Source organism: Marmota flaviventris, chromosome 9, assembly GCF_047511675.1.
Source record: "Marmota flaviventris isolate mMarFla1 chromosome 9, mMarFla1.hap1, whole genome shotgun sequence".
NCBI lineage: Eukaryota > Metazoa > Chordata > Mammalia > Rodentia > Sciuridae > Marmota > Marmota flaviventris.
The window spans coordinates 55169881-55181744 of record NC_092506.1 but is presented as its reverse complement, the minus strand read 5'-3'; the positions used below and the strand labels follow the sequence as shown (position 1 = coordinate 55181744).

Below are 11864 nucleotides of genomic sequence, written 5' to 3'. Positions count from 1 at the left end.
GTTCAGCTATTGTGAATTGTGCTGCTATAAACATTAATGTGGCTGTGTCACTGTAGTGTGCTGATTTTAAGTCATTTGGGTATAAACGGAGGAGTGGGATAGCTGGGTCAAATGGTGGTTCCATTCCAAGTTTTCTGAGGAATCTCCATACTGCTTTCCATAGTGTTTGTACCAATTTGCAGTCCCATCAGCAATGTATGAGTGTGCCTTTTTTAAGAAGGGGAAAAAAATTAAAGGTAAGAGATGAGAAACATTGATTGAGAAGTCCAACATGTATGCAGTAAAAACCCCAAACAAAGAGACCAGTAAAGTGGGAGTGGAATTAACTTGCTAATAATATAATTAGAAAAAAAATTTAGTGCTGAAGAGAGTCAAACATTCTCAGAAAGAAATGTCTCTTTAAATATCAAGCATGAAGAATGACAAGAAACAACTACTTCCAAAGTCATGAAATGAAATTTTAAAAACAAGGAATATAGAGACTATCCTAAATTTTCACAAATAACAACAATTATCTATAGAGGAAGCAAGTACTAACACCAGACTTTTCATTAGCCACACTAGATACTAAAAGATAAAAAAGCAACTCTTCAAAAAGTTGTGTGGTGGGAAATAATCATGCATATGGAATTCTATATCCAAATAATATATGATTCAAGCAGGAGAAAAAAATCCATTTTCATATCATGGAAAGACTCAGAAATTTTAATACCCACCTTTCTGGATGAAGAGAGAGTAGATGGGGACATGTGAAACCTGAGGAACAGGAGTGAGTAAAGGAACAAATAAAAGTCATTTATTAGTTTAGATAATTGTTGGTCAAACACTTCATAGCTAAATTTCTCGATGATTTAACACGTGAGATGGGGAGTAGTAAAAGTTGGAAGAGAGAGAGGGACAGACAGGACAGATTCTCGTCAAGTTCCAAGTTAGGGTTTAAGAGCAAGTTAATTCCAGACATTGATAGAATAAGTAAACAATATATTAAAGTTTGTAGGGTCAGGGATGTAGCTCAGTGGTAGAAAGCTTACCTAAAGTGCAATACAGTCATAACTATAGGAAAAGTAGAAATGAGGTACATAAATTCTGTGTTATTAGGTTGAAAGCAATACAAAGAAAAATGAATTTCAATCTAACTGGTGTAAATAATAATAGGAAAACAACAACCAAAGCAACAATAACAGAGGAAAAATAATAAAAAGAAAACTCAAAATTAGATACCATCACAATAATGGTGGTATTCATTGCAAAACTGAACAAGTTTGATCAATATGGAAATATGTGCTCTCGAATATTGCAGATGGGAATGAGATTGACAAAAAACAATTTTAAAGGTTTTATAAAAATAAAAAGTGAAATTCACAGGAACTTATAGCAGTCACAATCATTTATATATCTAACAATACAGTGTTGAAATATTTAAAACAAAACTAACAGGAATACGGTGAAATGGGGGGAAAGTCCATAATTATAATGCAAGACTTTGAGGAACTGGTAGGTCAAATAAATAACAAAAAGTGTGATCTGATGCTTATTAACAAAACATCATTCCTTAAACAGTGCTAGTTGTCTTTAAGGGGCAGTTGGCAGTATCTACTAGAATTTAAATTGTGCAAATCTTTTGATCCACTATCTCCCTTCTTTGTGTACATCATAGAGAAATAGTGTTACCATGAAACATGAGAAGGGCTATAATTAAATGAATAATAAATACATTGAAATCATATGAATCATTACAAAGAATGAAAAAGATTAATACATACATGGAATTGTCTAAAATATTTTTGAAAAAAATTATGACATTAGCATCCCTTATTAAAAACCACATGGAAATTTTAAAAAGGGAAAGACTTTTGGCTTACCTACTAAAAGTATTGGGATAGAGATGATTATGGAGCAGGGAAAGGAATTACCTTCAATAAGTAGATCACTATCTTCAGAGCCCAGGATTTTGAAGATATTATATATATATATTATATATATATAATATATAAAAATACATATATATATATATATATATATATATATATATATATATGTCAAACCAATTGTAATGTGGGTCACTTTCACACAGAGGAAAGCATCACAGCTCTTCTTGTAGCTCCATAAGGTGAAACTAAATATAAACTTCATGAAAATGCTTGACAGCAGACACCTGGTTATGGCTGCTTCTCAGAAATGGCACTGATGATCACAGCATAGCTCATGCTAATTATGTTTATCCAAGTCAAGTTTCAAAACTAATTAGATCTTTGCACTTGTATTACCTGTATGCTAATGATAAAGAGAATAAATGAAACCCCTGAGATCTTAATGAATATCTTAGCCAGCATAATGGTGTATGAATACATAAACACACCTAATTTTCTTAGTCTCATTGGATTTTCTCCCACTGGATTTTCAATAGAATATTAAAAAAAAAACTGTGCATTTCTGATGCTAAGGTACTGATGATCTAGCATTCCAAATAGTCCAAAGTCTTACATAAATAAGCCCTGCTATATAGAAATGACTCCAAGAATCTGTCCTCATCATAATATTTGACCAGCAGGTAACATTCACTTTGTTATTAATATATAAATGTCCTTTGCATTTACAGTGAAAGCTAATAATTGCGTATTTAAAAGAGGTTTTGAATTACTAATTCATTACTGCTAATTGCTAGGTGTTTTAGCACACATTATCTCCTTTAACACAAACATAGAAGACTAATGGTATTATTTTAAAAAGAAAGTTGAGGCTCAAAAGGGTTATATAATTTTTCCAAAATTACCTAGATGGTAAGCAGTAGACCTGGAATTTAGCCCCAGAAATTTGGGTTCTGAAATCTTATTTTAATTACAGCACTGTATGTTATGCCTCTCACTTCATACTAGCACTCATCACATTTCAAATTCCTTTGGGTGTTTCATGTATTTATTTTTCTAATAAAAATAGTATTTATTCCAGATTGTGTTTTTTAACCTGTGACACAATCCCGAAGCTATAGTTAGTGAAGCCAGAGATGTAGCATTCATATGTTATTATATTAAGTTTTGTTTGTATGAAAAATGGATTAAGTCACATTAATTAATTTTTTCTGCATTGAGATAGGTAAGATTAGTAAGGTTGACTAAGAAGGGCACTGATAGCAATTTCTTCCCCACTCATCTTTTGATGCTGGGGTGGGAGAGGGGCTCCATTTTTCTACATTTGCCTGTGGAGTAGAATCAGTTATTAACAGTAGTACTGTCTTGCTAGGCTGCCCCCTTCCAGTATTTTGTCTAGAAAGAGCTGGATTTTGTTGGGCATCTTTCTTGGTCTTTTGGGGTTTGAATTTCAGGTTTCTCCAGATTTGGATAAACACAGTTTATTCATCCACTCAGTCAACTGAAAGACTTCTTGATTCCTTCCAAGTTTTGACAGGAATAAAGCTTCTATAAACCTCTGGGTGGACATTTTTGTGTAGCATAAGCTTTCAGTTCATTTGGGTAAATACCAATGAGTGCAATTAATGGATTTCATGATAAGGGTATTTTTAATTTTATGAGGAACTGTCAAACCATCTTCTGAAGTGGCTGCGCCAATTTGTGCCTTTATCTGTGAGAAGGAGAGTTCCTGTTGTCAGTGACTTTAGTTCAGGCCTTTCTTTGGTGATCCACCTATCAGATCTTTGTTCATTTCTTATTGTTAAGTGTTAAAAATTCCTTAATAAAAACTCCTTAATAAAAATAACTACACAAAACAGCACATCATTGAAAGAATCCCTAAATCAATAAAGGTAGAAGGAAAATGAACCAGAAAGAAGGTCTTCACACATAGGAAGGAATAGTGTACAAATATATATGCAAGTGTGTGAATAAATATAAATAAACAAAATGCATAAATCAATGAAATCTGAAACAATGTGATAATTACTGAAATTTTTTCTTTGTACTTTTTCTCTTTACACTACCTATAGCTATTGAATTCCAGATTGGAAAATGTTTCTAGGTTAGTGTAGTTCTGCTTCAGCTTATCTTGCTGGTTATAATTAGGTTATAATGTTCTCTCAAGTCTTTGAACTTATTCAGTGTTTTCTGGTTCCTGTTATTACTGGTGGAGAGTCTTCTGTTAATTTAATTGCCATGACTTCATAAGAAATTTTCTAATATTTCTGGCTAACTTAATAATTTTTCCTTATGTTTATTATTTTTCAGTTTTACTGTAAGAAGATTCTTATTTGTGCTTGCTATATGTAAATATTTATATTTTTCATCAATCTCAATATTTCTCAGCCATTGACTATATAAAAAATTATTTCTCTCTTATTCTTTCTAATATTTGCTTCTGGAACTTACTTTGAGTGTGAAAAATGGGCGCTCTAATTTCATCTTCTACCTTAATGTCTCTTTCATTTATTCAATTATCTTGCCCCTCTGTTTTCTGATTTTTAATTTTTTTAGTTGTATGTTGACAATACACTTATTTTATCTATTTATTCTTTAATGTAGTGCTGAGGATCAAACCCAGTGCCTCACACATGCTAGGAAAGAGCTACAACTCCAGCCCCAACAGTGTTTTCTTAAAAAAACACTTTACGCCTATTCCCAGGTTACAGTTCTTTCAGATTAGTTGTGCCTAATGTTCTGTGTAAAGGAGCACCTGGGGAGGGATACCTGTGAGGAGGTGCACAAAGAACAGACAGACACGAAAGTACAAGCAGACATAAGGATGGAGTGGAGAGAGTGAAGTGAAGTGGTGAAGAAGAAATGAAGAAATGAACTGACCACTCCTCCCTGCCTGGGAGTTTATTAACTCAAAGAGCACATACCCCCATTACCATGACGATATTCTGATTAGTATTTCTTTAACCTGAGTGCTAGCTAACTGAGGTTAATACAAAAACAGAGCCCCTTCTATCCAAGGAGATTTCTAAGGAAACCAGATAGTGCCTGCAGAGTTGTCTTATTACCTCAGAGGGAGGAGGCTGGGCATTCCAATCGTGAGAATAAGGGTGAAATTTGCTCCCCAGGAGTTTGCTCACTGGGGGGATACTCACCTGTCTATTTCCACAGTCAGAATACCTACAGTTCTGCTTAAACTATTTCTTGAGTTTTAATCAAATGTCAATATTTTTCATTTCTAGTAATTGTCATTGTCATTCTTTATAATATTTGCTTTTTAAAAATATAGTATCTTGATCCTTTCTCTGATTTTTAATATCATGTTTTATTACTTTAAATGTAAGTATTTTGTATCCTGTTTTAGATAATTCCACCACAGGGAATCTTAGATTGTAATTATTACTTTCTTATTTGTGCTCACTCATGATAGCCCATGTCTTCTTGTGGGACTGTGCACAAGAGATCGTTTGGGATTTGTGGTGATGGTATGTCATTCCAGATAGACTTGGCGTTTTCTCTTTTAGGAGATACTTACTGATCAATTACTGATAAACTATAACAAACCATGGTTTAAAAGAACCATTTTATTTTCTTCTTCATAATTGTATAGATCAGGAAGTTGGGAAGGGCTCCTCTATATGGTTTGGCTATGATTTCATGTGGCATGCTGGCACTGCTGTGGCTACAGGATCCACTACCCAAGTGGGTTCTTCACTCATGTGCCTGGCCTGGACTGCTTATAGTTGATGCCATGGGCTGGGAGCTCAGCTGTAGCTGTCAACTGGTACAACTATACTTTGTCTCTTCGTGTGGCTAACACTTGGAGCTTAAGTGTGGCAGCTAGGTTCCCAGAGAGATGGTCAAAAGGATGAACATTCCAAGAGCTGTGACTACTTATGAACTAGTCTCAAAAGTATCAGAACATCATCTCTGCATCTCAGGCAAGTCACGAAGTTTCCCTTAAATCCAAGTTCATAGGGAATTAGACTCTTCTCTCAATGGCAAAAGTAGAACAAAATTTGCAGTCACCTTTAATCATCCAAAATACATCTTTAATATATCACATTTGTGATATATCATAGTAATCTAGCATATTATTGTCAGGGCATGACTACTTATTATAATTTCAAAACTTGAGATTTATGACTAAATGAGTATAAATTCAAACCCCAGGACTCCATTAGGATAGACCAATATAATAGATTCTTAGGAGATCCTTAGTTTTTTTTTTTTTTTTTCCCTCTCTCCTAGGGACTCGGATGAAACAGAAAAATTTCCTTCTCACCTCTCTTAACTAGTATGAGGATGTTTTAAAAAACTGTCTGCTAAGGTTGAAAGTGTGGATTCTTGCATTTAGAGAAAATATGTCAGGAGAGAGAACGTAGGAGTCTCACTTTAAACTCTTCTCTTTGCATTGTCCCAAGCCCTTATCTTCCATGCCTTTGCAACTATTAGAGCACAAATCCTTAGTTACAGAGTTTGGCATATGTCTCTGGACAGTGGCAGTTCTGTTTCAGTGCAGGTTGCTCTTGTATTATTTTTGGTCAATGAGGGTTTCTTTTATTACATGCAAGTTCACTTCTGCTTCTGAACTTTTAAAAATAATTCATTAATTGACAAATAATAATTGTATATATTCATGGGTACAAAATGATGTTTTAAAGAGTGTATACATTATAAAATATTAAATCAACTTAATTAATGTATTCATCATCTTGTTTATAATTTTTAATAAGAACATTTAAAATCCATTTTTTGGGCAATTTTGAAATATATAATGCATTATTATTAATTATGGTCATCATGTACATTATATAGTACAATATAACTAAAATATATTTCTTCTGTCTAAAATTTGTGTCTTTTTAACCAACATCTCACCTTTTTCTATCTTCCTGTCTGTCCAGAGCCTCTGGTAAACACCATTCAACTCTCTGTTTCTCTGAGATGGTCTTTTTATGATCTATCTATAGCTGGGATGATACAGTGTATGTCTTTATGTGTCAGACTTTTTTCACTTAGCATAAAATACTCTAGGTTTCTCCATGTTATTACAAATGGCAATCTATATCTACTTCTTAAGGCAGCATAATATCTCATTGTGAATATATATCACATTTTCTTTATCCATTCATCCATTGATGGACGCTCAGGTTTCTTTCATATCTTGGCTATTGTGCATAATGCTTAAATGAACATGGAAGTACAACAATCATTCTGGCATACCAATTTCAGTTCCTTTGGATATATATGCAGAAGTGCAACTACTAAATCTTATGGTAAGTCTACTTTTAGATTTTTGAGAAACCTCCTTACTATTTAAATAGCTGAACTATTTGAACTTCCAACCAAGTGTACCAGGGTTCTGTTTTCTCCACATTCTTGCCAGCATTTGTTATCTCTCATCTTTTGATAATAGTCATTCAAATAGGTGTGAGGGAATATTTCACTCTAGTTTTAATTTGCATTTCCCTAATGATTTAGAGATGTTGAGCATTTTTAATATTTTTTTATACCTAACTAGCAGTTTGTATAAGTATTTTGTTGAAATGTTTTTTGGATAGTTTATGTTAGCAATATTGCTTAACTAAAACTAGATTTATTTATTTTTTTACTTTCTCCTAGTTAAAACTACTCACTAGTTTTTTGTTAAATTAAATTAGTTCTTTCAATCCCTTTTGTTTATGTATTACCCTGTTTGCATTCACATGCACAATGTTTTGTTAACCTATTCTGCTGCATACCTTATTTATATAGGTTTATAAAATATATTCTTTTATTAGTTTGATACAATTCCTAAAGTACAATTATCCAAAGTGGGCTTTTTCTCATGTTTCTCTCAGGATCAAACTCTATGTGTAGCTTCTATTCACAACTAATCTGTAATTATATTAAACAGATCAGAGGATGTTGTGCTGTTTTAAACTCGAAATTTCCAAGATTCATGCAGATAGATCTATTTTGCACTTCCAGTATAATTTCAGAATATTTTTTTGTTCCCTGGATTTACTCAAAGCTCATGCTGGTGGGAAGTACCACTATACTGTAGCTGTATCAGGTAAAATATGTCACTGTAAAAAGAAGAGAAATTTCCTACCAATAACTTAATTTGATCCTGAACACACACACACATTTCCTCTTGCAGCCATTTGGTATGTACAGTTCACTCCCACCTAACTGCAAGATGACTGGGAAGAGTGGTCTCAAGTATGACTGAGAAATAGAAGCAAGCTGGATATTGCCAAACACTGACTTAATTAAGGTCAATCACTTTAACCATTCAGGTTTTCAAAAAATCATTCAACATTCAACAGACTGAATTGATTTCAAAGCATTCATTCAACAGACTGAATTGATTAAATGTTGTAGCAGTGAACTGTGTTCTGATCCAAAAAAAATCATTGGTCCCTTTGTATCTGTGGCCTTAAGATAAATAAAGATTAATATTTTCATCTCATATATAATGTAACATGTTTGAAACCATTTTGTGAAGTTTAAGCGTTAGACAAAAGTGAGTCTACATTTTTATATTTTAATAGGCTAAATATTGAAGTAAATATATCAATTTTGAGATTATTTAAGTTATTCTCATATCCACTGGTTTTTATTTTAGAAGATACCATTCCAAAAAAGGATGGAGACTGAAAACTATACAATGGTGACAGAGTTTATCATTTTGGGGTTAACAGAAGATCCTACACTTTGTTCCATCTTCTTTGTGGTCTTCCTAGGGATCTATGTTATTACTATATTGGGCAATACAAGCATAATCATGTTAATTCGAAGAAGCCCTCAGCTTCACACCCCAATGTACCTCTTCCTCAGCCATTTGGCCTTTGTGGACATTGGGTACTCCACGACAGTCACACCTGTCATGATTGTCAGTTTCCTGAGAGAGAGAACTACTATTCCTGTTGCTGGCTGCATAGCCCAGCTTGGCTCTGATGTCGTTTTTGGGACAGCTGAGTGCTTCCTGTTGGCTGCCATGGCCTACGACCACTATGTGGCCATCTGCTCACCCCTGCTCTACTCCACCCACATGTCTCCCACTGTCTGCATCATTTTATTGGTGGCTTCCTATCTGGGTGGAATCATGAATGCTTCATCATTTACCAGCTGTTTATTGAGCCTGACTTTCTGTGGACCAAATACAATCAACCACTTCTTCTGTGACCTCCCACCACTAGTAAAGCTTTCTTGTACCCATATTTACGTTGCTGAAATATCTCCTGCCGTCTCAGCTGGGTCAATCATTGTAATCACACTGTTCACCATCAGTGTTTCATACCTGTATATTCTCCATTCCATCCTGAGGATGCGTTCTACTGAGGGAAGGCACAAGGCCTTCTCTACATGCACTTCCCATCTCACTGCAGTCACTTTGTTTTATGGGACAGTCACATTTGTTTATGTTATACCCAAGTCAAGTCATTCACCCGACCATATTAAAGTAGTGTCTGTGTTCTATACAGTCGTGATCCCCATGTTGAACCCCCTGATCTACAGTCTGAGGAATAAGGAGGTAAAAGAGGCCATGAAGAAATTGATGGTAAAAACACATTCCTAATTTTGAAGGAAATTCAGTGTGAATTGAGAAACTGTAAAGTAATCATTTTGAGAACATCTGCAATTTGGGTTTATGTTGCCAATTGGCCTTATTTTAGGTGAAGAAATATCTTAAAGTACCAGTATGTTGATTAATGCCAACTTTAATATATAAATTTCTAGAGTAACAAAATAAAGCATATCATTTTCACAGAAATCTGTTGGGCTCATATTTAATGTCTATATTTTGTGGTTAGGATATCTGGAAAACATAGTTTCAGTTTTTCTTTCCTCTGCCTATTATTTAGGGAAAATTTGACTAAAGAGTTTTCCCCAACCCTTTGGTTAAGTAATATGTATGTTTTAAATGGGATCATAAAAATTAACATCTTGGAGAGCATCAGGTGCTCAATGTCAAAGCAATTAATGGTAGTGTTGATAGCCCACTCACTTGATATGGAAGATTTGGCTTCTCTTACACAGGAATATCATAATCTTTGAAAATAGTGAAGCTGTGTATTATATATATTTGAATGGGATTAAATTAAACTGTAATTTTTCACAAATCTTTTATAGCTCAGCTGAATTTTTAATTATTTTGACAAACCTCAGTGCTCTTCTATTAGGGAACATATCAGTATTGCTAGAAGAGCTTTGTCAAAAAAAATCCAGATCCTTTCGCTTCGCTCTGGGCAGAAAAGGTGAATGTGTAATCAGCAGTTGATTGTAAGTACCCTAGGCAAAGAAAGCTCAGTGCGCCCCGCCTTTTTTTTTTTGAATATTTTTTATACAGGGAGAGTTTGTGGATTGGGATCGTTGGCTGGGCTGCGGTTTCTGTGCCGAAAATCCACTCTGCGGGAGCCGCCATTTGCTTTCTGCCGGCTGTCTTGATGGCTATGGCTACATTGTCCGGCAGCCGCACCTAGAGGTTGGAGCTGGGCTGCGTGCCAAGCCCTGTCCTCCAAAGGCTGGACTGCAGCCTTGAGCGCCTGGGTCACCTGTTCGCCGCTGCACCCTCGGGCAGAGCCTGATCTGAGGTCGTTCTGCATGCCCCTGCGAGGGGACCCGTGCTTCAGAGGAGGGAGCCGGAGAGCCGCGGCGGCAGAGAACTGACGTCACGGGCGGAGGAGATAACTGCATTGAAACCAGCGCAACAGGGCTCCCAGGAACAGCAGACATGGCGTGTAGCCAGTATTGTGGTGAGCGTCACAGGTGAGCGCGGCCTGGCTTGAGGAAACACAAGAGAAGGCTCTAGGCACTCAGGATTGGAGACCCGCCCAGTCTGTGAGGAAGAGCTACTACACAGTGATTGGTTCCCACCTAGTGAGAGGAGAAGCTTGACCCAGTGGGCACAGCTCCACCTACTGGAAGAGAAATTAATCGAACTCTATGCATTTATTATTATTATTATTATTATAATTTTTTTTCTTTTTCTTTTTTTTCTTTCATTTTCAATTTTTTATTGTTGTTGTTCTTTAACTTTTTTAATATTTCTAATTTTTTCTTAATTTTTTTATTATTATTATATTTTTTTAATTTTAATTTTCATTATTTTTATTATCATTATTATTTTTGTAAAAAAAATTTTTTTCTTTTCTTTCTTTCTTTATTTTCTAACTTTTTTGTGTGTGTTTTGTTTTTGTTTCTTTTATCTTTTCATTTCTTTTCAATTTTCTTATTCCCCCTTCCTTGAATTCTACCTGCCTACTCTCATTCTCTTTAGTGACTTCTTCCCTTCCCTTCTAGTATCTTTCCTCCCAAGCATCAAATAAATTTATAAGAGTAAACAGTAACTCAGCAGTCAAACAGAACAAGAAGTAACATGAGCAGCATAAAAAAACAAGGAAGAAAAGGGGTACAAACAATGAAGGACAGCCTAAATATTCAGGAGGACCTAGAGTCAGCAGAAAAATGGTCATATAAAGAACTCAAGGAATACCTTAGACAGATGGAATGGAACCTTAAAGAGGATATGAGACAGCAAATCCAAATAGTGAAAGAACACTTTGAAAATCAATTACATAAACAGATAAAAGAAGAAGTTAAGCATCTTTATCAGGAGATAGAGATTATAAAAAAAAAAATCAAACAATAATTCTAGAAATGAAGGAAACGATAAACCAAATTAAAAACTCAATTGAGAGTATCACTAACAGAGTGGAGCAAGTAGAAGCCAGAACGTCAGATAATGAAGACAAAATATATCATCTTGAAAAAAGCCTAGCCAACTCAGAAAGGCTGGTTAAAAATCACGAGAGAAACATCCAAGAGATATGGGATAACATAAAAAAACCAAACCTATGAGTCATCGGGATAGAAGAAGGTACAGAGATTCAAACCAAGGGAATGAGTAGCCTGCTGAATGAAATACTTACAGAAAACTTTCCAGAAATAAAAAAGGGAACAGATATACAAATTTTAGATGCATACAGGACACCGAGCACACAAAATCAC

The 11864-nt window shown here is 34.8% G+C and overlaps 1 protein-coding gene across 2 annotated transcripts; it reads left to right on the top strand.

Moving 5' to 3' along the window:
- Nucleotides 1–8499: 8499 nt before the first annotated feature.
- Nucleotides 8500–10012, top strand: LOC114098230 (olfactory receptor 5P4). 2 transcript variants are annotated; one of them, XM_027942374.3, is made up of 2 exons: nt 8500–9421; nt 10002–10012. In XM_027942374.3, the coding sequence occupies exons 1-2, from the start codon at nt 8500–8502 to the stop codon at nt 10010–10012; spliced, it is 933 nt and encodes a 310-aa protein (XP_027798175.3). The 2 variants fall into 2 exon arrangements, with proteins under 2 accessions (XP_027798175.3, XP_027798174.3); XM_027942373.3 differs by lacking the exon at nt 10002–10012 and having other exon boundaries at nt 8500–9432.
- Nucleotides 10013–11864: the final 1852 nt, after the last annotated feature.